Below are 27,262 nucleotides of genomic sequence, written 5' to 3' on the forward strand. Positions count from 1 at the left end.
AGTGTGAGCACTGTAGTTATTCAAACGATAGGCTTAGAACTCCGCTGAGAACGCCACTGACATATTTTAAGGTTTTCACTGAAACGGAGTCTTTGGACAAACTGAAATGAATAGCTACACGACAACTGTGTGAAATATAACCGATTTTGTGCGTGGGGTCCCAGCACACCACCGAAGCTGCGCGTTCTCAGTGCAATTGACAAGAGGAGAACGACGGTGCATATGCTAGGTAAAAGCACACTCCCAAGAGAAGGGAGGGGGGAATGTGCTGAATGACTCAGGAAATGATTTGTTTAAAACATTGTACTTTGTATATCTTTAACTACTTCTCCATTTTGTGTTTTGTGGCTCGCAGTGCAGTCGGCGGCGGGGGTTGTTTAGCAGGTGACGCTCGAGAAGTTCGTGCTAAGCCTGCCAACAGCCACTGCCGACTGCCATTGTGCTGGTGGAGGATCACCTCAGTGCCCTCCAACCTCGCTTGCCAGCACCTGGCCCCGCACCAAGGGAACCCCAGTCTTCTTATCCAGTTCCAGCGCCAAGGAGAAGACCACCAGTGGGGCCTTCGGTGGTAGTGGGGGAAACGTCCTCTGCTCCTCTCCCTAATACCCGGTCTCCCCACAACCGCTTCCACGTTCGCCCACAGTGCCCGGATTCAGAGGTTGCGGTTGCGGTGCCGGACGCCCAGGGGCCGCCTCAGGCGCCTGGGGAGGAGTGCTGGCGTTGCGGTCTGTCCCCTTATGGAGGTGAGGCAAGTGGTGCTTACTGCAGGCAGAACAGATAAAGAGTTACAAATTACTACGATTGTCTACAGCTGCGGTTGCAGGTCAGCTAAACCACTCCATCTCTGCCTTCAGATGGCGCCCTAACCACACCACCCCTCCGCAGTCGTGTACAATTTAGCGCTTTTCTCAGTGTTTCTCTAATATGCCTTGATACATTTTACCTGAGCCTATATAACAAAACTGCTATTTTAGAAATACAATTGTCAGCTGTGTCCTTTATTTACAGGAAATTGTTTTGCTATATATGGTTTTGTAATCTTTATCAAATTAGGTTACGTCTGAGATAATTCTGAAGCCACTAGCCATCAGCGTAGCGGTAGTAAATATAGTTTAAAAAACGCAGCCTTTCTAGAATGAAAACATTACGGACACTGTTGTTGGTTAATGACACACCCTGCCTGCCCCCAACCAGTGTATCAAGCAACTTCAAAATTTATAATCTTGTTGTGATATCGTAATTTTTCTTCTGTTAATATGTGCGTCACACGTTTTGGCACTAATGCATTTGGTACTTTGTAAAAACAAAACTCCGTTTGGTAAGATATCGGTGCTGAGTCTTCTCCGACGTTGCTTAATGACATGAGAAAGTATGAGGTCAGAGACCATGCAGAATTGCTACAGACCTGTCACAGTCTTATGGACTAGTCTCTCCAGCTTATCTCACAGGTTTTCAATTGTATTTAGGTCAGGGGACTGGAACAGTCATTGCTAAAGCTTGATTCTGTGGCCAGTTAACCACTTTTATGGTTTTGGGGGAATGTTTTGGATCATTGGTGGATTGGGTAGGGTGGCAGTGTAGTGTAAAGGGTAAGGAGCAGGTATTGTAACCAAATGGTCACAGGTTTGATTCCTGGGTAGGACACTGCCATTGTACCCTTGAGCTAGGTACTTAACCTGCACTGCTTCAGTATATATCCAGCTGTATAAATGGATGGTATGTAAATACTACGTAAAAGTCATGTAAGTCGCTCTGGATAGGAGTGTCTGCTAAATGCATGTAATGTAATGTAATTGTCTGTCGCAGTTCCACTAAGAGCCACTAGAGTTCATCAGTGCCCAATTTTGTATTCCCGTGATTAGTTATCTTGATTGTGTTATTGGTTTCTGTTCAGTCTGCACGTGGGTGCTTATCAGTTCATTCTGTTCACCCGTTCCTCTGTGTATTTATGTTCCCTGTTTTAATTTTATTTTTTCTTACATTTTTTTTTTGCTTGCTTGGTTATGGTCTTGTTGCTTGTTCTGGGGCACCTGTGGACTTACCGCACGTATCATTCTGTGTGTTGTTTTGTTCTCTCTTTTCTCAGGAAAAAGTAGCCAACTTGTTTCACTTTTAGTGATGGGGGCATACGGCTTTGTTGAAGCTTTCCAGCCAATTATGTTAAAACTCGGTTTGCTTCTCGAGGCTTCAGGTGTTCACAAGGGACACCCGTGGGTCATAAGCATTTAGAACAGGCAAGTGTATCATGGATGACGACTACGCTGCAATATATGTAATATTTTGGCCTGTAATGACCTGTGGATTAAACCTCTGATGTAACAAATAAGTAAATTACTCTCAGTGTTCATACCTCATATAAACACACAACCATCCTGAAATAAAGGGCTTCATTTTGACGTAGAAATATCCATAATTCCTCATTCCTGTTCTGCAGTCACTTATAAAAAGTGGTTAAAAAAGGTTGCCTTGTTCTTTAGTCTGCAGTGTCTGCTTATGGACGTTGTGTTGTATGGCGCGTAGGTTCGAAGCCTGACTCGTACGTGGTTTTGTTGAATTATATTTGCATTAAATTTCAGATCAGTAATACGGAATCGTATTGTGGCCTCTTATTGTTTTGCACTTGAGTAATGCATAATTGTAAATGGACTGCATTTATATAGCACTTTACAATTGATGCCTCTCATTCACCCATTCACACACACACCAATGGTGAAAGGCTGCCCATGCAAGGTACCAATCAACTCGTTGGGAGCAGTTAGGGATTAGGTGTCTTGCTCAGGGACGCTTCAACATGCCCAGGGCGGGGGATTGAACCGGCAACCCTCCAACTTCCAGACAACCGCCCTTACCTCCTGAGCTATATCGCCCCAATTGTCAAATGATTCAGTTTGTGGTCTGCTTGTGTAACTTGTTCTACTGTAACACTCAAATGAAGGTATGAAGAACATTGTGAGCTTCAACTGAACAGTGACAGCGCATTTAACCATGTAGTGAATGGGCTTTTAACAGTAAAAATGCTTTAGTGGCTGGGCAGAGGAGATGTTGGGCAGTGAACTACTTAACAATTTTTATTCAGGAACAGCAGATGCTGTGTGTGTGAGACCTTAGAAATAAAATTTTTGGCACAGTATCCCTCCCAAACATTGTGCTAGGTGGGTGCTGGGGTTTGGTTGGGTCAACTATCTGGAGATGATGAAAGATAGAGTCTTTAATTCAAAGGGGTAGAAGGGGGAGGCTGGCAGTTTAACAAAGGAGATACTTTTCGTCTTTTTTCAATCCCCCTAAAACTGAGCTCTGAATTAAACCAAATATATCCCGTATGATATGTTTTCATTAGTGTCACTAATAAAACCTGGCAAATAAATATTATGGAGATGCCTTATTGGGATTGAAACAAAGTGTTCCCATATGGGGGAAAGCTTTGATTCTCTTGCTGGCTTGCTCCACTACAAACCCAGACATTGTGTAGCATTTACCCACTTCCTTCAACCAAAGCTTCCCGTCGGAATCAAAGCCATTCCCAAACCAATCGCATAGTGGAGGTGAAACAAGGCTTCGAACGCCATCAATTACGTTGTCATCTGGCAGTCACTCATCAACGTTTCAGGAAAATGCCCTCGCGTTCTCAATGCTCGCTTCGAAGCTTCGGGTGTCAAACGTAGCATCACACCTCCTGAGTCGCCCTCTTCAGTTGGGTCCTTGCCCTGAGCGTTGAGACTATTGTCCTGCTGGAAGACCCAACCACGACCGTCGATGCCATGCATCCAAACAAGGTTTCCAGGGCCTTGGGTAGCATAACAGTCCTACAGTCATACATCCATCACCATACTTCACAGTGGGGATTAGGATCTTTTCTGCATGACCATCTCTTTATTTACACTACACCACTTGTGGTGTTTGTGGCCAAAAGCTCTCTTTTTGTCTCATTGTCCATAGAACCCTGTTCCATTCAAAGTTCCACAGACCTTTGATAACATGAGGCCTTCCTCTGGCAAACCTTCCGAATAGCCTGTCGGCATTGATGTGGCGCCTAATTGTAGTTTTGGAGATTTGATGACCGAAAGATGCAACTAACCTATGCAGCTTTCCAACTCCAACTGATCTTTGGAGAATTTTTTGGCTCTTGAACCTTTCTCCTCACTGTGTGAGGGGGAAAATTTGCTTGTGTCCTCTTACAGGCAGATCCAGTTGTTTTGAACTCACTGATTATTGCCCTAATAGGGGAGACATTTAGCTTTTTATTGATATTTCCTGTTTTTTGAAGATGAACAACCTTTTGTCTCATTTTAAGGGAACTGAACCCTGAAAATGGGATAGGAACACAAACCCCTGTGTCTTTAGGGGGATCGGACCCAAATCCCTTCTTGTGACCGAATAACAAAGAGCCGCTGCGGTCAGAGAGCGTTTATCTCTGGGAAGTAGAGATGCGGTAGAATGAGTAGAATGTCTCTCCACGGAGATTTCCATCCGTGGCTGACAGTGCGGACTTTGAGCTCGTACTGAGTGGGCCTCTCTTTTTGCTGTGGCCTTTGTCACACAAAGACACGCCCTGAACTCTTGTGCTAATTCCTGCACCGTGGCATAGTCAGCACTCCTGTCATTCTCTCTGTATCTCAGGAGGAACTGGTGTTTTCACAGCTGCATGCAGCACATGCGGGTGACGGACGCTGAAGCTATTTTTATGCTGTCTGTTGCCAGAGGTGTCTATGTGCATGTTATGTGTGTACGTGTGTGTGCGTGTGTGTGTGTGCGTGTCTGTGTGTGTATGTGCGTGTGTGTGCATGCATGCTTCTGTGTGTGTGTGTGTACATGTGTGTGTGTGCGTGTGTGTGCATATATGAGTGTGCGTGTGCATGTGTGTGTGTGTGCGTGCATGCATGCTTATGTGTGTGTGTGTGTGCGTGTGTGTGTGTAGTTTCTGTTTCTCTCTTACATGGAAAGCCACATTTCCAGTATGCATCATGTTGCTCTCTTTGAACCCGTGGAGACACAGTGTTTCTCTGAGGAATGTGCTGGAATGATGCCGCAGTCTCCTGTGCCTAATGTATGGGCGGTAAGTGGCATGTGCGCGGATCAGTGGCTTGGCCGTGGTGGCAGGACTCACAGTGTAACCTCCCTTCCTGTTTCCTACGGGACACCGATGGAAGACTCAGGTGTTCTCCCTGAGCTTAGAGTGAGTTTAGTACACATCATACGGCTCTATTGAGTTACGGTTAGTATTTTTGCTGCCATGTATGAAAGATGTGATGTAAAATGATCATTATTATTGTTGTTGTTATTATTATATCATTATTGTTCTTTAGACGTCTCAGGTCATCCAGTTTCCCAGAGTTCACCCACCTCTTTTTAAACAGGCCTGGAAAGCACGTATGATTGACTAACACCTGAGTCATGTGCATGTAGTGCAGGGATGACTGGTCTCTCTCCCGGTGTGTACCTCCTTTAGAAAGAATTTGAGGGGGTGGGGGGGGTGTGGTGGGGTGGTGTGGGGGGGGGGAGTGAGAAGGGAAGGGCGAGGAAGCATGTAGGCCACAGAAAGGACATAAGGAGTCACATTCCACACACAAACCTGGTCATGCTGGTTAGTACACATTCATCTGAGCATGAGCAAGACGGAGAGACAGGTGGGGGGGCGGGGGGGGGGTGCATATTTCAGACGTTACGTTTTCCCGTGAGTACGATGATGAAAAGTGGACACACAGCCACTTTGTCATTTCAGTACAGGGCTCGTATTCATAAATGAGGGTGGAAGTGCCGAGCGTGAACTTCCTGTTTGACACGAACAGGCGTCGTGTCAGAGAGACGGGTGGCCCCGTGATGTGGTGAAGCAGCCTCTGTGATTCCCTGGTGCTGCTGTGCTGTTTCCCCCTTTATCGAGGAACATAAAAACTGAAATTCAGAAGCATCCCACATAAATAAAACTCAAGCCTTTTCGGTCCATTCCTACTGAGTAAAGCAGTAAACGAGAGGTAAAATGGCGGTCACTGGTCTTGGTGGGTTATCAGCATCGTCTCTGAAGTAGAGCAATGCACTGGATCCAGAAATGTGTTGGGATTTTTGTTAACATTACATGTCAAGTACACAAGTTAATAGCATATGAGTAAAGATTGAGGAGATGCAAGCACATTCATGAAACTGCCAATATAAACATAATAAAGTCGAGAAAAGATTTTTAAAAAAGATGACTGAAATCTATTCATTTTAAATGTATTATTCGTAAAAAATCAGTTGAGATATTACATTTTCATTTGCAAGGCTCTCATAAGTTGACAGGGATTGCACAATCAAACAAACACATGATTCATGCCGCAGTGCGTCATGAAACTGCCAAAAAAAATGCTTTTTCTTTTTTATAAAATATTATTTAAAAAAATTTTTTTTGCAAGACTTAACAGAAAATTTGAAATTGTGGGAAAGTCAAACCTGCATATAGTCCATATCAAACTTGAAAACCTTGAGAAAAATGCACTGATCTAATTTGTCACTCATAATTGGTACCTACTATGTTTTGCAGAAAGGTGCACTAGACAAAAGCCTTGAGGTGATAAAAATCTTGCACCTGTTGCTACGTAGGAGTCCATTCAGAACATTCCCACAGCATCAAACATGAGCCCTGGATCTCACAATTCTGACCAGCGGAATTCGGTGCACATGATATCATATCAACATTTCCATCTTTGAGCAATAATTCAGTGTTGACAAAGGCATGGCAGAGAGAGCGAGAGGGAGAGAGAGAGTGAGGGACAGAGAGTGAATGAGAGAGAGGGGGGGAAAGAGAGAGAGAGAGAGAGAGAGAGAGTGAGGGGCAGAGAGTGAATGAGAGAGAGAGAGAGAGAGAGGAAAGACTTGTTTTACTAGTTCCCGCATAACTCAAGAAGGTGTGACAGAGAAACAGGCCACTGTAAACAGGAGAGGATCACAGCGTGTGACATTAGCCTCAGTGAACAGCTCCCTGTACAGGCACAGGAACAAAGATACCAGGTAAGCTAAACTAAACGTTTTTTACTCAATAACAACCATTTATACTGTGCTGCGCTCTGTGTGTGTGTGCATGGCGTGAGTGTGTGTGTGAGTGTGCGACTGTGTGTGTGAGTGTACGCGGGTTTATACGGGGCAGGGCTGTCGGTCAATGTCACACAGTTCCAGGGAGGACCTTCCTGATCTACAGATCGCAGGAGTTTTATCGCCAAAAACCGGGGACACCGGAGCTGTACTTCAAAAAAAGTAATTCCCCAAACTGAAAAAAAATCCTAATAAAACATTCCGGACACAAACCACGAAACGGATTGCCGTTCATTTCCTGAACAGAAGTAACTAAACTGGAATCGATGGCAGAGGTGACAGTGTAGCATTGGAACTGACGGTAGTTTGATAGTGGTGGCGCGAGTGTGGTATAATGGTTTGGGCACCGGGCTTGTGATACGTTTGTGTCCCCTCACTGCTGGCACCCCCTTCAGTGAGACACTCAACCGCAGTCCCTTCAGTGAATAATAGGAATACTGTAAAAGTTACAGCTCGATACTTGTTGTACTTAGATGGGTACTGTAATTGTATTTGCAGCAAGCTTACTGCGAAATGCATTAAAGCAAATAACAAGCTAATTGCTGCCAGCAACTTACTGTAAATTTTTATTGTGTTCATTTTACAGAAACTTGCTGGTAGCAACACAGTTGTTTTAAATGATATTTTGCACTTAGGCCTAAGTATACCCAACAATTATTGCTGGTCAGGGTTACGGGGTAGGGGTGGCTGGGTTTTGGATTCTTTCCCTGATTCGAACCTGGGAGGTGACAGTGCTATCCACTGCACCACAGCTAAACCCCTGCTTAGTTATACACCATGAAAACAAAAACAATCCACCTGTCGTTGGTTTGTAAGGGGTACTTCTGGGTAGGGTTTGAATCACACTTGCGTTGCGATGCCCCTGTCCTTTTGACTGACAGTTCAACTTAAAGGAGGATTTGCATTATTATTTGAATTTTGCCATGGTAGATGTGTAACAACACAGAAGTGAAATCACAAACAGCAGAACTACAGCGTCAGCCTTTTTTCCATGACTAGCAGGTTGGCCTTCAAACAAGGAAAGTGAGATAACCAACTGAACTGTCATTTTCTTTTTGATGTCAATCATGTAGTCAAAAGAAGAAAATGTTATTTCAGATGTATAGATTTGATGATTTCCATTTCCATTTTATTTATGATAGAGTTGTGTGTGATATATGGTAAATGAGAAGTAAAATGGACTTTGCATTTGAACTTTCAAATTGTCAGATGAATACGATAATGGAAAAAAGGAAACTGGATATTTACATTTGAATTTGAATTGAAAATGATAATGAAATGCAATTGCAAATGCAAGTAAGGACACAATCGTTAACAGCTTTTAGTGGCTCTAAAAAATTGGTAGTAAAATAGGCATATTACTGTATGAGGATTTACAGCAAAAATATATTTACTGTAAATTTCACAGAAATCATTTACAGTGTATCTAATAGTACAAATTAGATACATTTAGGACTTTCTGGCCTAGTCCACGCTCACTGTGTGAACCGGACTTACTGTGTTCATGGCTATGGATAACCGTTACATAATGAGTGTTGTACCTTACCACACCAGTGTTTTGTAGTTGTTCCAATGACCTTTCGGTATGCGCTGATTGTACCTCGCTTTGGCGAATTCGTCTGCCGAATAAATGTAATGTATAAATGGATTGTGTGGATTGTATGGAATGGTCGGATTGTGTGAGGAAGAATGTGAGCGGTGTTGAGTTTCTCTGAATCCGAACATCTGGTAAACGCCCGTAATGTAAAGTAATGGAAATGACCCAGACCCTGCTGTTGTGCATCTCTACCAATCTGGTAGGCCTATTGGGGTTGTTCTGGGTTTTGGGTCTGAGTGTCTGCTGAGGTCACTCATGGTGGATCTTGCTGATAACTCTGAGCTAAAGAAAGGGAGAGGTGATGGAAAGATAAACTGCAGTCATAAAGATGGACTGTGTACAGCCTGCAGCGGGTTAACCCTGCGCTCCTAAGGGAATTGAATATAAACGCTTCTGTACGACTTCCATTTGGAGAGATACATAACATTTATACAGACACTTCCATCCAAATGGACATTGAATAAGTGCATACTGAAGGTCATTGGCACTACTACAGAACACAGGTCAGATAAGGTACAAATCTCATTAAGTATCAGTCATCCATAGCCATGAACAAGTCTAGTTCATGCAGTAAGCACAGACAAAGTCAGCAAAGTTCTGTTATGTCAAACAAGAAGTGAGGCATGATTACAAGAGATAAGATAAAGACCTACAACATCAAGATGAAGATACAAGTGCAACATAAGCGCTAGATTAAGATACAAGTGTAACATGAAAGTGCAAGAAGATCGAGATACAAGGATACAAGCCATATAAAACAGTCATCAGAGATTGGTAACCCTGCGGAGGAGAAGGGTTAGCGTTAGTAAAGGTACGGTCTGAAGAGACGCGTCTTCAGACCACGGCTGGAAAATAGGCAGTGACTGAGCGGTTCGCGGGGAGTTCGTTCCACCACTGAGGAAGATAAAATACGCGGTGAGCGCCGTTTAGCTCTGGACGGAGTCGGCTCGTGGTAATGAAGAGTACGTGGTGCCTTGCGCCGGTGTATCGAAAGACAAGGGAGGCTAACAGAGTTAGCGATAGAAACGTGAGCAGCGACTGAGCATGAGAAAGGTGTCTGAAACGAGAAACAGGGAGCGTTGATGCTGCCTGCTGGGAATGGTGCCCTGCTTAGGTGGAGTCAGACTGTGCTGAACTTAAGCCGCGTTTCCACCAAAATTACCCGGAACTTTCAGTCCCAGGAACTACTTTACCAGGAACTAAAAGGTTCCTTCAACCAATGGTTGTCTGCGTTTCCACCGGGGTCTAAAGTACCGCGAAGATTAGGCAAATTAGCCCATTGACGTTGTCTTCGGTCCATCTGTCATATGATTTCTTCTGTAACCCCATACTACCACCGAAGTAGCCTACATTATTTTCTAATAACCGGGACAGCCCGGAGGGGTTTATTCCACTTATATACAACGGGTTACCAACAATGACTATATATGGTTACTTTTGTATTTATTGATTTTCATATATCCTCTCAAACACATTCATTAACAGCAGAAAACATGCACACGTTGTAAACAATTTGCTGTTTTATTACTTTCTCGTCGTCAATTCCATATAGGCTAATCGCAAAATGACAAGAATAGAACGAAAACTCGGACTTGCGTGAAAATGTAAATTAGTAGTGGTACAGCCACCGTTTGCTTTCCTTTGAAGTTACTGCTAGCCGAGCAGCGAAGTGTGCCCTCTAGATGCGAACCATGCACCATAAATGAGTCCATAGTCTTCCTGGTCTTTTCGTGGAATTGAAAAATGGCAGTAAAATTGAGTAAAATTACGGCAGTCTGAAAAAGCTAAAGGGAAGATTACTAGAATTAACCTGTTATTTTACCCGGATAAAAAGTGCGGAAGGTGATTTCCAGTTTGCTTGTACTGTATCACCAATGTTAATTATGCAGAACTACCGCATACCTCACATAACTGTATCAAACGTTTTGAGTCAATTACAACGGGCTAACAAAGAAAATCCGGAAGAAAATATTCAGCAACCGAATTAATCCGTTTGAATGTTTTGGTAGCCTACGTAATATGCTGTCCCAGCACGAATGCTTAGCATTTTATAAAACGAATACTAAAGCAAGAAAAGAACAGAAGAGCACACGTTATAATTCCAAGACGTTATAACCAAGAAGTAGGCTACTGCGCCGCATAACATACAAGTTTGATTTGAAGTTATTATGAAAATAAATTGGTTTGCCGCTGCATATTTTCAAACATGGCGGGTAATGGCGGAAAATAAATACAACACAAATGCTACGAGTACTCGACCAATCAGAAATGTTCAGCGCTGCATCTCCACCCAAAAGGTTCCTGTACTTTCGGAAAGTACTACCCCCCGAGCAGGAACGTTTTGGGGGGTAAAACAAAGCCCCCAGAACTAAATTTAGACCCTAGTTCCTGCGGTGGAAACGCACTGAGTTCCTCAAAAGGTTCCTAGTTCCGGGGTATAGTTCCTGCGGTGGAAACGCGGCTTTAGACACACTCGTGTTTGACATCTGTCAACATAGCTCGTGTTAAATCGCTTGCTTAGAGCCTGATTTACTAAGCTCATACTATTTGTTTTACACCATTCATCGGCTGTGTATTTAGCTTTGCGTGCGCTAAAAAAATTGGCTCACGCTAGGGTTAGGGTCAGGGCTAGGTTAGTAAATCAGGCTCTTGTATCTGGTTCTGTAGTCTAGTCATACGTGCTGAAGACTTGTTGGATTCTCAGTGCGTTTTTGGAAATTGTGCTGGATAGTTCAGCTTGCGCTCGTGTCGCTGATGGGGCTGTTCCCTGGGCTCTTTCTGTTCTGCTGTCAAATGCTGCGAGTCTTCCCCTGCCACCCTTCTCCCCCCCCCCCCCTCCTTCACGCTCTCATTCCGTACCTCTCAGGAACGCAGTCTGCTCAATCACCCATGTGAACGTAAACCTTTCACTTCCTCTTACCCCTGAAGGTCTTCTGACAATATATAACAGGGCTGACAGACCCTATGGACTAATAGGGTAAAGCGGCTAATATTTAGCCAGGAAGGGGACCCTTAGAGGCAAGAAGGGTCCTTCTCTGAACACCTGCTAGCAGCCCATCTTAAAAAACATATTTAAAAAGTAGCATACGATGCTGGCGATTAACAATCAAGTGCTGTGTTCAGATCAACATACTCTTGACCACTACGACAAAGGCCCTTGTAATATCAAGTTAAACATTTGCTAAGCGTCCTTTTATATAATATAATGCCACAAAGTCAAAGGGATTCCATCATTTCCCCATAAAACGTCAATATGAGTGGGACTACTGTTTGACTGTTGAATGAACACTCCCTGTGACTGAATGTGGTAGACAGCGAGAATCCTGGATAGCGGTGACTCTGACTCTTCAAAGCCTGAATATGGAGGACGGCATAGTCTGTAAACAATGAAAGTGTCCTCCTTAGACCATGTTTCTCTGTGAACCAATGGAAATACAGCAGGAGCGCTGGCCTAGAGATGCCACACTACTGATCATCCACGTTCTGTTTCGCTACGCACAGCTGCTCATTTGAGGGTTCGTGAAGCAGCTCGTAGCGCGCAGTTACGGGATTTTAGCGTTCAGAATGGCGGTGTGTGTGTCGAGGGCGTATGAGTTTTTTGGCTCAGAAAGCACGTGTCAGTCTTCGCCGAACAGCCAGGACTGACAAACGTGCTCCGAATGGTTTTAAAGAGCAGTATCTTAGACTGCGCTATCAGTATCAGAATGTACAAACATTTGCACTGTGTAGCCATTTAAAATATTCAAGTAGTCTTTTAAAACTGTGCACCACACGGTGAAACGTTCAGTATTCCATTGACCCTGCGTACATTTCACTCTCACAGGGTACATTTGAAGCTCGTTGGGCTCGTTTAAACTCTGCTGGAGTTAAACGTGAAGTTATACGTTAGTGCGTTTAAACATTAGCACAGCAGTTGTTGACATATTCAGTTAGTGTGCTTGGCTGACTGAGACCTTCTAAGGGCTGCTTCCACAATGTAGGTGAAAGTGCTGTTTTCCCCTCTCCTGTCTTACAGTGACCACATTACACCCTTCTTTTGGTAGCCATGTATTTCAGTGTTGGTCTCCTTCAATGGCAAGTGTGAGCCTGCACTTGGTCAGGATCTGTCTCTATTTTGCATCTCTGACAGAGAAGAGAAACTCTAATGTGTACTCTCTTTTTAGGGTCTGATAGCAACTTAGTTTGTTATGCATTTTGGTTACATCATCCCGATATCCTAGAGATACGATTTTAGTCTGTTGAATAACTTGGCTTACTTGTATCTGCGGGTAAACATTGCTGGTATGAAGCTGTGCTTTGTGTTAGCTGGGTTAATGGGTTGGTCAGCTTCATTACCAGCTGACTGAGGGGACTCTTCTCATGAATGGGCTGTTGGGCTTTCATTGTCTTCATCGGCAATGTGGGCTAAAATTGAGGCGCATCCAGAATTTGAATGCTCTTTTTTGGATATGATCCTAATTCTGCCCTACATGCATTATTTTATGTTCTAAAAAAAAAGTTATTTTGCACACAGAATGTTAATACAAAATTCTACATGCAAGGTCTCTATTGGGTGCTTGTCCCAATTGGTATAACAGTCTTTTGAAGTTATTTTTATAGCATGTAAATACATTCTCTGTAAATACTCCCTCCCCTCACTCTCTCTTTCTCATTCCCTCCCCCCCTCGCTCTCTCTTAGATGGAGCCGCAGTCACGGACCCCCCCTTCTGTGGCTACCCGAAACCCAGGAGCCTTCAGAGTGATGGGCCCCCCAGGGACCCTGAGTGTACCCGAGACCTTTAATTCACACCCCCCGCCTTACCCGGGCCCTAAAGGTGACAGAGGGAGGGGGGCGGGAGGGAAGCAGAGCACACCAGGGTTCAGAACAGATCTCTTCATCCTCTGAGGGCCCACACCTCTTACAGCCAGGCGTGTAGAACATTCTAGAACATCTAGGACCGCAGGGTCTCACCTGGGATTCGAACCCGCGACCCTCAGTTCCAGAGGACAGAGGTCTGGCCTTGATACCACAATGTGCAGCCTCCTGTCAATCGTACTGACCACAGTGCAACAGTGAGGCCTGGTCAGGATTCTGCCCGTCCGTCCCTCTCATTGGTTCCCATGGGGGCGGGGGGGGGGTCACTCAGCTGCTGTGTAATTCATTGCTTTCATGTGATGTCACTTCCTGTGTTTACTATCAAGGGAGGTCTTATAATGAGGACCTACTGTATTGAATGCACCTGTTTTGTGCTCAGGTTGGCCGTGGCTGCAATGTACGAACAGAGGAACTATTCATCGGGGTTAGCGTGTCATTAACTGTAATCACACGCTTTTTTTCCTTGCAGCCAATGGCTCCCGAGCGCAGAAGAACTCACTGCTACAGGCTGAGAGGGAAGTGGTGGGTAACCAGCCTCTGACTCTGTGTCTGTGTGTCTGTGTCTGTCTGTCTGAGGTCTGTCTGTCTGTCTGTCTGTGCGCCCCAGGCCTCGGCATCATCAGGTGAACCTATCAGCCCAAAGAGGCCATCGCGCTTACTGTGAACCGCATGTTTGAACCTCGAGGCCACTGAATTGCGTCAGAGGTAGAACAGTTTCCCCTAAAGCTGTTCTAGTCCTCGTGACCTTGGGGTTTAAATTATTTGAAGTTGCTAGTTGCCCCCGTGTGTGTGTGTGTGTGTGGGTCTTATTTTGTTGGCTTTGTAGGGTATGAACTCATTTGACAAGTTTAAAAATTGTCTTTATGTTGAAAAAGGGCAATCATTTTAAAGTCAAAGTTAAGGACCAAAGTTGGGGCCATTTCAATTCACTCAGATCAGAAAATTAATTGAATTTTATTGGAATTTTTAAAATTCATGAATAACTCCATTCAGGACATATTACCCAGTCAAGGCCCAAGCACATTGTATTTATGCTTACATTGTAGAGCAGATAGAGTCTATGGGACAGGCATTTGTGTGGTTTATTTAGCTCCCCGCCCGAACAGAGCCACTATCTCTAATGATCGGTACAATGACCTGACTGTTTCTTTCCATGATCTGACTGTTTCTTTCCATGATCTGACTGTTTCTCATCGTAATATGACTGTTTCTCCTCATAATCTGACTGTTTCTCATCATAATCTGACTGTTTCTCATCATAATATGACCATTTCTCTTCGTGATCTGACGGTTTCTCATCACAATCTGACTGTTTCTCCTCGTAATCTGGCTGTTTCTCCTCACAATCTGACTGTTTCTCCTCATAATCTGACTGTTTCACCTCACAATCTGACTGTTTCTCCTCGTAATCTGGCCGTTTCTCCCCGTGATCTCACAGGAGATCCTGAACCACTGCTTCGACGACATCGAGCTCTTCATTGGAAAGCTGCAGAAGTCAGCCGAGGCCCACAACATGCTGAACCAGAGGAAGAAGAAGAAGAAGAGCCGCAGGAAGAAGGACGACGAGGGTAAGAGCGGGAAGGATAAGAGCGTCTGCTAAATAAAATGCCTGTAATGTAAAGGAGCGAGGCACTGTGGGAGGGAGGGAGGGCGGGAGGGAGGGAGGGAGGAGCGAGGCACTGTGGGAGGGAGGGAGGGAGGGAGGGAGGAGCGAATCCAATCTCGCCAATCATGTGCCGGCAGCGTTCCATTGTATTAAGTACTAAACAGGCAAATTTGTGGGCGGCAACAATTTTCTGGCTGGATATCTTGATTGACATTTATATGACGCAGTAGTACCTCCAGAGAGGTACTCTGACATCATTGGGGCAGGGCCAGGGTGGAAAGCATTTTTGAAACGTTAGAGAACCGCACTAATTTCTATCATTTTATCCCAGTTTTTTATAATTATGTATGGGTGGCAGTGTAGTATAATGGGCAAGGAACTAGTCTTGCAACCCAAAGGTCACAGGTTTGAATTTTATGGTAGGGTAGGCCGTTGTGAGCAAGGTACTTAACCTGAATTGCTTCAGTATATATCCAGCTGTATAAATGTAAATGCTGTGTAAGTAGCCCTGGATAAGAGTGTCTGCTAAATGCCTGTAATGTGATGTAAAGTAGGCATACAAACATGTTTATAGCAACAAACAAAAAAGTGATCTAGGGTGTAATTACCATTCAAAAGCTGGCATGCTATCTGTGTGCGTGCGTATGTGAGAGAGAAAGAGAGAGAGCTTGAGCGTTTGAGAAACTCACGGACAGTATTACCAGCTTTTAAAGAGAGAGAGAGTTTGAGCTCAGCGTATGTGTGTCTGTGAGTTTGAGCTCTGTGTGTCTGTGATTGTGAGTGAGCTCAGTTTGTGTGTGTCTGTGATTGTGAGTGAGCTCAGGGTGTGTGTGTCTGTGATTGTGAGTGAGCTCAGTTTGTGTGTGTCTGTGATTGTGAGTGAGCTCAGTTTGTGTGTGTCTGTGATTGTGTGTGAGCTCAGGGTGTGTGTGTCTGTGATTGTGAGTGAGCTCAGTTTGTGTGTGTCTGTGATTGTGTATGAGCTCAGTTTGTGTGTGTCTGTGATTGTGAGTGAGCTCAGTTTGTGTGTGTCTGTGATTATGAGTGAGCTCAGGGTGTGTGTGAGTTTGAGCTCAATGTGTGTGTGTCTGTGATTGTGAGTGAGCTCAGGGTGTGTGTGTCTGTGATTGTGAGTGAGCTCAGGGTGTGTGTGTGTGTGAGTTTGAGCTCAATGTGTGTGTCTGTGCTGATCCTGATTCAGCACAAGAAGAACCAGACTCACCATTACATTTTTACATTACAGGCATTTAGCAGACGCTCTTATCCAGAGCGACTTACACAACTTTTTACATAGCACTTTACATTGTATCCATTTATACAGCTGGATATATACTGAAGCAATGCAGGTTAAGTACCTTGCTCAAGGGTACAACGGCAGTGTCCTTACCCGGGAATCGAACTTACGACCTTTCGGTTACAAGCGCAGTTCCTTACCCACTGTGCCACACTCCATCCTACATCACCAGCATGCGGAGAGAAAGATAAGACAGTAAGACAGGTCAAAGCAAGGTCACGTTAGAGAGTGAAACCACAGAAGAAGAGAGGGATAGAGGAGGCAGGAGGACAGCAGGGAAGAGAGGGGGATGACATGGCCGCCAGCAGGTGAGCGCTGATTGCTTCTCTGTGTTCTACGCAGATGACCTACTCACACTGAGAGCCCGCCCTCCCCCTGAAGAAGAGTTCATCGAAATCTTCCAGAAGTTCAAATACAGCTTCAGTCTGCTGGTGAGACTGCGGCCTCACTCCTGTGGTGCTAGCATGACGGGTGCTACTACTAGCACATTCGTGGAGATGCTGCTCCGTGCTCTACTGTGGTGACTGACAAACACTCAAAGAGTCATGGGTAGTGTAGTACTAATGCATGTTCTTAAGTGTTGGCTCATTTTCTGATTAATTTAAAGGGACAGTTCACCCTAAAAATCATCTGATCTGACAGTGACGGCTCTATAGTGTCTTTCTGCCGACTTGATTACTTTTTCAAAAAAAGATCCACAGGGCATCATTTCGTATAGAAGACACAGCTGAGGTTCTGCTTTTATCTCTATCTGAAATGGCAAAAATAATAAAAAGATAAAAATTATACCACTGTTTGAGTTATTCGGGGGCTGGATACACACATCCATAATGATGTAACCTTAAATTAATAACTTTATTTATAAATTCATTAACAAGAAAACAAGTGGCTAAGGAAGTGTTGAGGCAAAACATGAATAAATGCATACATTTTTTTGGTGAACTGTCCCTTTAATACAAGACGTGATGTTCCCGATTGGCTGGAACTCCACGCCGATGTTAGCATGATGTAGTGTTGAGTGAATGAACTCTGAACGCATGGCTTGCGGTATTGGTTCACGGCGCTGACTGTGGATCCCGTCTCACCGTTCTCCAGGACCGGCTGAAGCCCTCCATCATAAACCCGAACTCTGAGGAGCTCCTGCACCACGTCTTCACAGCCCTGGACCTGGTGAGCCCAAACAAAGATGGTGGAGAAAATAACAAGACAGACATGCCATAAGTCAATAGAGAATGCTGTCTGCAATTAGCAGTAGTAGAGTGTGGTCCATCGATTAACTTTGTGGATGTGCATTGAGGCCAGATCTTAATATACATACATTTATAGTATCTCAAATAATGACACTGACAGCTTGGATTGGAAGCTTGCAGGCTAACCAGTCCATTTTCTGGCTGTGTAAGCAAATGGGACATCGTGAACAAACAAAAAAACAACTTCATAGATTTGCATGAGGAAGCCTCATGCAGATGGGTGTCATAGCAATAGATTTTAATAGGAGTGAGGGCAGGGGGGCAGAGAGTGAATGCAGGGGGGCGGGGGGCAGGGGTCGGAGGGTGAGGGCAGGGGGGTGGGGTCAGGTGCGCACATGTCAGGTGGAAATCGTCATGGCGACGCTCTGCGGTCACAGATTGTGAAGACCACCGGAGGGCCGTCTCTGGGGGCGGGCGTGGCCAGTCCGGCGCTGACGGGCGGGGCCGTGGCCCTGCTGCAGGACAGCCTGACGGACGAGGAGAAGCAGCTGTGGACCTCGCTGGGGCCCAACTGGACCCTCCCCCGGTTAGTACACCTGCCGCTGAGATGTCACAGCGTCCCCATCTCTCGGTGACTGCCCAACGTGGGCACTCTGTGTAATGCATAACCCAGTTTATTTCCCACTGTTAGAACGTCCAGTTCAGAGCTGATTCTCTGTGTTGGCCTGCGTCTCTCATAAGCTGCATTTCCAGTCAGACTGGTCTCTCCATCTCTCTCTTCAGCAAGCTTGTGCCTAAAACCTTAAGCTAAAGCCTCAGACTCCAGGCCCACTTGCTCGCCCACCAATGGGCCTTTCATATGGAAATGCAATCCCTCCCATGCAACACCTTCACGATGCTAAAGTCATAGCGCCTGGCTCACATTAGCCTCCCTGTATTAGCGTGGCTGTGGAAATGCAAACACTGTCAGTGATTTTCTGTGCTAGTTTGTGTCTCTCTCATCAGTGTATCTGGTTCAGTGTAGATTATCTGTGCTAGTCTGTGTCTCTCTCGTCAGTGTATTTGTTTCAGTGTAGTTTATCTGTGCTAGCCTGTGTCTCTCTCATCAGTGTATCTGGTTCAGTGTAGATTATCTGTGCTAGCCTGTCTCTCTCTTGTCAGTGTATCTGGTTCAGTGTAGATTATCTGTGCTAGTCTGTGTCTCTCTCTTCAGTGTATCTGGTTCAGTGTAGATTATCTGTGCTAGTCTGTGTCTCTCGTCGGTGTATCTGGTTCAGTGTAGATTATCTGTGCTAGTCTGTGTCTCTCTCGTCGGTGTATCTGGTTCAGTGTAGATTATCTGTGCTAGCCTGTCTCTCTCTTGTCAGTGTATCTGGTTCAGTGTAGATTATCTGTGCTAGTCTATGTCTCTCTTGTCAGTGTATCTGGTTCAGTGTAGATTATCTGTGCTAGTCTATGTTTCTCTTGTCAGTGTATCTGGTTCAGTGTAGTGTATCTGTGCTAGTCTATGTCTCTCTTGTCAGTGTATCTGGTTCAGTGTAGATTATCTGTGCTAGTCTATGTCTCTCTTGTCAGTGTATCTGGTTCAGTGTAGATTATCTGTGCTAGTCTATGTTCCTCTTGTCAGTGTATCTGGTTCAATGTAGATTATCTGTGGTAGCCTGTGTCTTTTGCTGTCACTCTGTCTGGTTCAGTATAGATTATCTGTGCCAGCCTGTGTCTCTTACTGTCACTCTGTCTGGTTCAGTGTAGATTATCTGTGCTAGTCTATGTTTCTCTTGTCAGTGTATCTGGTTCAGTGTAGTGTATCTGTGCTAGTTTGTGTCTCTCTTGTCAGTGTATCTGGTTCAGTGTAGATTATCTGTGCTAGCCTGTGTCTCCCTCATCCGTGTTTCTGGTTCAGTGCAGATTCTCTGTGCTAGCCTGTGTGGCTGTAAACAGTATTATCATATTGTAAACATACTCTTAGCTCCCAGCTCGGTGATGTCCCCCCTTACACACCTGCCTTCATGGATGGCTGGAAGCCCGAGGCCTTTGACCCGGAAGGACAACTCTGGGAGGATCCCTTAGAGTTACAGCACAAGCAGGAAGCACTGAAGCAACGGCAAACAGAAGCAGAGGTAAAACAGCTGCTGGTGCACCTGCCTGAAACAGACAAGCAATTGCCTCACAGGCAGACTAGACCTAACAGAAAAGAGTGACGCTGTGCTTTTTGTCTTAAAAGACAAACAACGTTGGTTACGTCAAGTCCATATGTATTGCTCCAGCTCTAAAGGGTAACATTTCATGCGCACACAGTCAATAGAACAAAGAATCACAAAACAAATATTAATGGGACTGGGCTCAGGTTTCAGCTCTCCTTTGCTAATACCAAAATGTTCTCTTTGTCTCTCTCTCTCTCTCTCTCTCTCCCCCTCTCCCCCTCTCCATTCGCCTGGACAGTCGGCTGCCCACCACAAACCAGCAGGCCACTCTGCTGATGAAATGTAAGTGTTCAGTAGTACTTCTACTCCTTTTCTTCCTGCACTACCCTGTTCATCTCTGTCAGTGTGTCTCCATACAGGCTGAGATGGCTTTTTCCCACAACCACACACTGTACATGATCCATGGTGGAGCACTACCCTGAGCGTTCTGATGTGACGTTATCTGTTCACTCTTTATTAGTGGTATACCATGCGGTCACTGCAATGACAGCACAGCTGTTATTTCACCGCACTGTCAGTCGCTGACATCATAATAGCCTCTGCGCAGTAAGGCACAATGATTGGTTGGTGAGTGTATGATAGGTCCTCCCATTTTTGGGCTTGATGAAGCCTCCCTCTCTCTCTCGTTGAAGACTCCGGGACTGTTTCCATAGGAACAATACCAACCTGCGAAAGGCAGGGATTTTATTGTGTTATTGTGAATACTGTACAGGACTGTCGCGGTGTTGGTTCTGATCCGTTTTGGTGGGCTTGTGTTCTCCCTCAGGGACAGCTCACGTCTGCCCCCCGAAGGAGAGAGGATGTACTGCTGCAGCTACGACTTTGTGGCTCGGAACAGCAGCGAGCTCTCGGTGCTGCACGGAGAGACGCTGGAGGTGATCGCACCGTCGCTGACTCCCATCCGTTTTAATCTGTTTCTGCACTTTCTTCTTCTTTGGTGGCTGAGTCTGTCCTGCGTAATATAAACTCTAGCATCCTGTCCGTTAAACTGTTTAATCTCTTTAATCCAGAAATGTCCAAAATTATTTCTGTATTTCTCCAGGATCCATAGCTCCTTGTACATGTTAATGATAGAACAGTGGTTCACCCAGTTAGGGCACATTTACTGACTAAATTAAACCCAGGCTGTGTCAGTACTTGCTACATCTGGCATAGATAGCAATACTGTTGCATTCCCATTTCAAACGACGACTGAAGACTCACCTCTTCAGGCTGCACCTCTCCCCATCCCTCCCTACCCCCCTGTAAATGACTGTAAGCTTAGGGTTGTAACTAGGCAGCTGTTTCGTAGGTGACTTAGGTGCATTAACTGTCTTAACTACTGCTTGTATTTTTTCCATAGACTGCGTTGTTGCCGTTCTCGTTGTTTAGTGTTAATCAGTTTAACCTTCAGGGTCCAAGTTGAACTATGCGGTTGTTCCCTGCACTTGGACCGGTACTTCTCTCTAGGGGTTTCGTCATACTTGTTCCTGGTTATGGTTATACACTTTGTTGTACGTCGCTCTGGATAAGAGCGTCTTCCAAATGCCTGTAATGTAATGTAATGTAAATGTAATGTAATGTAATGTTGCCCGGCCTCTCACAGGTGATTGAGTCGTCGAAACGCTGGTGGAAGTGTCGTAACCGCTATGACCAGATCGGCTTCGTGCCCTTCAACATCCTGGAGCCTCTCTCAGCCGTGAACGACGTACACAAGGCCAGTGCTCTCACACCGTCTAAGGTAGCGCACAGCCCTGCCCGCTAGGCTAGCACACGCATGAAAACATGCTGTCCAAGCTAGCGCACAGCCCTGCCCGCTAGGTTAGCACACACATGAAAACATGCTGTCCAAGCTAGCGCACAGCCCTGCCCGCTAGGCTAGCACACACATGAAAACATGCTGTCCAAGCTAGCGCACAGCCCTGCCCCAGGCTAGCACACATGAAAACATGCTGTCCAAGCTAGCGCACAGCCCTGCCCGCTAGGCTAGCACACACATGAAAACATGCTGTCCAAGCTAGCGCACAGCCCTGCCCGCTAGGCTAGCACACACATGAAAACATGCTGTCCAAGCTAGTCCCTGCGCGCTAGGCTAGCACACACACAAAATAGCCCTGCACCATTCAAAACTATCAGGAGTTTATGTGAGAACTGCTAACCCTGATCACTTTTGGCTTCACATCTCCTCTCTCCCGTCCTTGACAGAGGAATACTCTGTCTCCCCTGATGAACACGGGCTTCGCCTATAACCCCCCTAGCCCCTCCTACATGAGCTCCAGCCCCACGGCGCTGCACCCCTACAGTACCCCAGGGACCCCCACCGCAGAGGACGGGGAGAGAGGTAACAGCTCTGAGAGCAGGGGAGAGAGAGGAAGAACAGAGAGGAGTGTGTGGGAGAGAAGCGTGTGGGGGGTTGTGTGTGTGGGATTGTGTGTCAAAAACAGAGTGTGTGGGATTGTCTGTGAAGAAAAGAGAGTGTGAGGTTTTGTGTGAAGAAAAGAGTGTGAGGTTTTGTGTGTGAAGAACAGTGTGTGTGTGATTGTGTGTGAAGGAAAGAGAGTGTGTGCGATTGTGTGTGAAGAAAGGAGAGTGTGAGGTTTTGTGTGTGAAGAACAGTGTGTGTGTGATTGTGTGTGAAGGACAGTGTGTGGGGCTATGTGTGAAGGACAGTGTGTGGGATTGTGCGTGAAGAACAGTGTGTTTTACTGTTTTAAAGAACGATATTCAGTGTCTTACAATGAGGGTGCAGTTTGAGTGAGTTTCGTTGTTTTTATCGTGTCAGAGTCACTGCACATGTCGCAGTGTTGAAGAAAGAGGGATGAGTATTCAGTGACGCAGTTATGTAATATCTGTAGTGTGCTGTAAATGGAAGCAGGTGTCAGACCAACTCTGTGTTTTCCTGGTGTCAGGGATGGCGGTGAACGATGAGCTCTTGCAGAGACTGACCAATGGGAAGGCCGGCTCCTCTCGCACCCTGGTCATCCCCCGGACCAGCGACACCTCCGCCCCCCTCGACTACCACTCCCCACCCGCCGAGGTGGCGGAGTGGCTGAGGGGGAAGGGCTTCAGCAAGACGTGAGTATCCCCAAAACAGGGTCCCGGATAATGGGTTTACCCTATTACTCAGCGCTACATGGCCTGTTTAAAGCACTTAATAGCACAGATAACTCTGCTCACCAGCACTAATAAATACCAGCAAAGATTGTGTACATAGAGACTAAGCTCATCAACTCTACATCAGCACTAATAAATACCAGCAAAGACTGTACATAGAGACTAACCTCATCAACTCTCAACCAGCACTAATAAATACCAGCAAAGTTTGTACCTAGAGACTAACCTCATTAACTCTACACCAGCACTAATAAATACCAGCAAAGATTGTGTACATAGAGACTAAGCTCCTCAACTCTCCACCAGCACTAATAAATACCAGCAAAGATTGTACATAGAGACTAAGCTCCTCAACTCTCCACCATCACTAAGAAATACCAGCAAATACTGTGTACATAGTCTAAACTCTTGAACTCTGTACCGGCTCTAATCTCAACATAGGGCCGAATTCAATAGCACATTTAAGTTTTGCAAATATTGCTCAACATGGGTGTGTATTTTTTGGTGTGGCATTTTTTCCCTGCTACACTGAAGGGCTTGGTCTGAAATCATTTAATATAAAAGGACCATCAATAAGATTATTTGTGCCGGATACCATTGTGTTTTATGATAGATCTGAATTGAACTGTATCGACAGGAAAGGGGACTCTTGGTATTCCAGTATTCCAGTACATTACAGCCTTAGAGTATATAATATGTAGAGACAGCGACGCCCATAGAAACCTATGGGGAGCACATCAGAACCAGTAAAATATATAATAAATAAATAATAAATAAAAAATTACTATCTTCATCTGTGTGGTAGGAAAAAAATATTTAACTTTGAAAAAATTATGTGATTTTTCTTCTTAATATAATGCACAACACAGTTAACGTCAATATTTGAGTGGAAATATTTTAATTTTGATGTCAAAAATGAATGGAGCCCAATGGGGAAACTGGCTTTTTGAGCGAAAACCATTGCTATCAGGAGGGGGCGACATTACATACGGTGCAGAGCTCGAGAACACGAAAGCCGGCCCGTTGATTACAGCAGTGCGCTCGGTCTCTCTCTTCCTCAGGACGGTAGGCTGTCTGGGAGTGCTGACCGGAGCGCAGCTCTTCTCCCTCAATAAAGAAGAGCTGCGCGCCGTCGCGCCAGAAGAGGGCGCCAGAGTCTACAGTCAGATCATGGTTCAGAAGGCCCTGTTAGAGGTAAGTAGTCCGTAGGTCGCTTCACCACGTTCAGTTCTGTCGTGTTTATTAATGACCCTGTGTGATAATGGAAGGGCTTCTCTGTCTGTGACAGGACGTCCGTAGGGCCTCCGAGCTGGAGTCGGTGATGCAGAAGCAGAAGATGAAGGTCGACCTGAAAATGGAGAGCAGCACGCTGTGACTCATCCCATCTGCACCCTGACCAGCTGAGGAGAGGACAAGGACTACTACTCTGACAGGAAAGACAACGACTACTGCACTGACACAGGAAAGACAACGACTACTGCACTGACACAGGAAAGACACAGACTTCTGCTCTGACACAGAGAAGGCACTGACAGACTGATCACTATAATTACACGGCGAGGACACTCGACAAATTACTCACTGCACTGACATAGAGACACTGACATTCTGTACTGACAGACCGTACACTGACACACTTCTCTGACTGAGAGAACTGTCCGATATGCAACAGCGATAATGACACGATAAAACTGAAACACTTAACTCAGACGCTAAACAGCACTGTCTCTATACTGACCAATGACGCGCTGGTGACGAAGCTAACACCGCCACACTTTATAGTGACGCAGAGACACCGTTAATCTTCAGTCTGCCTCTCGTCTGGTCTATGCTTCCTGCAGGCTCTGTACTAAACATGCTCTCAACATGGCAGCACACTGTGCGATGATCCCACAATCCCCTGCTGGCCCTCCGACCATTCAGCGGTACCAGACCCCACCTTATAAAAACCCTTTTGTGGGTTTATATATAATATACTACTAATAACATGGGCTCATTTATGACACGTTCATTTTAATTATATTCAAATAAGTGTTACTTTCGCTCTGATTGTGTACTGCTTTAACCTTTTGCTGAACCGCTCACGAACAAATGCCGTGATGCTAAAGCAATAAAAACCTCAAAAACGAACATGTTGATGTGGGAAAGCGTATCTCAGCCGTGAAACGCAATGGTTTTAAACCGCCAGAATTCTACAGCGGTTACGCTGGATTGTTCCCAAAGGAGAACTCGGTTCATTCAATGTTCGTTTAGTCCTTATCTGACGGACCACCTGTTCGTTTCCATCACATCACCCGCAGGGATTTCAACGTATTTCCGTTGTTAACCAGCGGTCCCCATAGACCCCCAAAAGGCTCAGTAAAGTCAGTATTTATGTTGAATGGCTAATTGAGACTTTCATAAAAAATAATTACATGGCCCAATATTTGGAGAGTGCAAGTAAGGGAAGGGAACGAGGCTAGGACGTACACACGAAGAAAACCATCAGCAACCGTGGAACACTGCACGCAGGTTTATATAATGGGTCTCATTCACAAGAAGTTCCTACGATCCGATTTGATCTTAAACTGTAAGAATGTTTCCACAAACATTTCTGTATATATCTGTTTTTTCTCTTCTAATCTGAAATTGTTCTTTCGTATGATCAAAATCTGCATCTGTTTAGAAACAAGCATCAAGGCATATACACCGAAGAGGTTTCTAGAATGCTATAATATTTATGTTTAAGTCAATTTAAGTCAATTGATGTTACAGATTTCATATTACAACCAAATTATTTATCAATATAAATATATTCATAAGTATGCTATTGATTTTAAACTACATTAACTAACCTATCTGAGTAATATTAAAATATTTCACTATTTTTCATTTTATTTCATTTTCAATATTTATTTCAATTTCAGTTAAGGTTTAATTAGTTTTAAGAGTGGGTTTGATATTTTTTTGTTTGGGTTCGTTTTCTTCCAAAGCTCTAATATTTATTTTTATTTCGGTTTTTGGTGTTTTTTTCACACCTAGTTTTTTCTTAGTTTTAGTTAGCGATACTAACCTTGTTGGAAACACCTGTAAATCAATAGTTTTGTTAAAAAGGGACTGATAATTGATGATATATAAAGACCCACAAGCACGCTATCCAAACCAACACTTAGGAATGGCGTATTCGCTGCTTTTGGATCTCCTGGGCAACCGTGCCTTGGGGAGCCGGGGAGAGAGACCGGGACCGGGAGCCCTGGCGCCGGTTATGTTAGTGAAGAGGGACTGTTCTTGTTTATGCATGTGTCGCGAATCCCAATTAATCACACAGAAGACAACGGACCGATATTCAAAACAAACATGAATTAAGGTCTGGAATCAACATCCAGTAGGAATCGCTGGTCAGCAGGGGAGGAAAGAAGGTGGATGTCTTTTGAGATTTAACGGAGGTGTTCTTTAATGTAAATATTCCATTGGAAACCATGGATAATCCGAAATAATGTATATATTTAAACAGGTATGTAATAATCAGCAGGGGATTTCCACTAGTTGAACAGAAATATTGCCACAGACAAAATCAAAATGAAAGAACTGATTCAAACAAACTAACAGCGTATCTGTATTCCCATACAAATCAACAGATGGGACAGATTGTTATATTTTACATATTTTTTTACGTACTTCAAGGAAAACTCATCACAGATGATATTAGTCTTCCTAGCTGATACACTGCACCTTAATGTTGTGAATAATTGCTCAGTTGTGGATGGCACTGAAATGCTTTGAGGATTTAAGGTTGATTTTTAAAAATGTGACTGTATTCGTGTCTGACAATGTATGTAATATATTAAAAGCGCATAAACACTTCATTAAAAGCTTGTTGCCTGAGCCAAAATATTTGACTTGCAACACACACATTGCATTAGCGGGAAGAAAGTTTCAAAACATTGAAACATAGCAAGGTAAAAACATTGTGCGCGCTGGAAAATGCACTACACAGAGAATATTAGGAGTATGATTACAGGTTCTGGCTATTTACTTCCCTCTGAACCAAATAAAAACAGATGGGGCAGCTGGTATTCTGCGGCAGAGTACCATGCAAAGTATATTTTTATGTGGGATTTGTGGAGAGGGACGTGAATATCACACCAAACAACGCTGTGCTGACAGAGCTGAAGGCGTTGTTGAGCTATAAGAGACACTGCTCTCATTAATCCCTGAAAATGGCAAGTATTGTCGACATGACCTGATGGTTTGAAAGTTGTGACAGAATTTACAAAACCTGGAAACCGAAGCTTACAAATGAGTATCACACTGGCTCCTTAGGAGCGCTCAGACTAAACACTGGTTCTTTAGGAGAACTCAGACAGAAACATTATCCACCA

General features: G+C 44.7%; 1 protein-coding gene across 4 annotated transcripts; it reads left to right on the plus strand.

Moving 5' to 3' along the window:
• On the plus strand, positions 1-26,752 carry eps8l1a (EPS8 signaling adaptor L1a). 4 transcript variants are annotated; one of them, XM_064314224.1, is made up of 16 exons: positions 1-229; positions 356-743; positions 13,338-13,473; positions 13,984-14,036; positions 14,953-15,082; positions 16,757-16,845; positions 17,510-17,584; positions 18,042-18,190; positions 19,574-19,724; positions 20,047-20,090; positions 20,575-20,683; positions 21,394-21,528; positions 21,993-22,128; positions 22,697-22,862; positions 23,963-24,095; positions 24,190-26,752. In XM_064314224.1, exons 2-16 carry the CDS (start codon positions 738-740, stop codon positions 24,274-24,276), a joined length of 1,599 nt encoding a protein of 532 aa, XP_064170294.1. In that variant the 5' UTR covers positions 1-229; positions 356-737; the 3' UTR covers positions 24,277-26,752. The 4 variants fall into 4 exon arrangements, with proteins under 4 accessions (XP_064170294.1, XP_064170295.1, XP_064170296.1 ...); XM_064314225.1 differs by lacking the exons at positions 1-229; positions 356-743 and adding an exon at positions 6,758-6,981; XM_064314226.1 differs by lacking the exons at positions 1-229; positions 356-743 and adding an exon at positions 7,087-7,224.
• Positions 26,753-27,262: the final 510 nt, after the last annotated feature.

This window comes from Anguilla rostrata, chromosome 17 (assembly GCF_018555375.3).
Source record: "Anguilla rostrata isolate EN2019 chromosome 17, ASM1855537v3, whole genome shotgun sequence".
NCBI lineage: Eukaryota > Metazoa > Chordata > Actinopteri > Anguilliformes > Anguillidae > Anguilla > Anguilla rostrata.

What these genes read in the sequence shown, in the direction of transcription:
- eps8l1a (XM_064314222.1), top strand. An exon ending in CAGGAAGAAGGACGACGAGG is followed by an intron (nt 15,083 to 16,756) that starts GTAAGAGCGGGA and finishes TGTTCTACGCAG; the next exon opens with ATGACCTACTCACACTGAGA. An exon ending in TCTTCACAGCCCTGGACCTG is followed by an intron (nt 17,585 to 18,041) that starts GTGAGCCCAAAC and finishes CTGCGGTCACAG; the next exon opens with ATTGTGAAGACCACCGGAGG.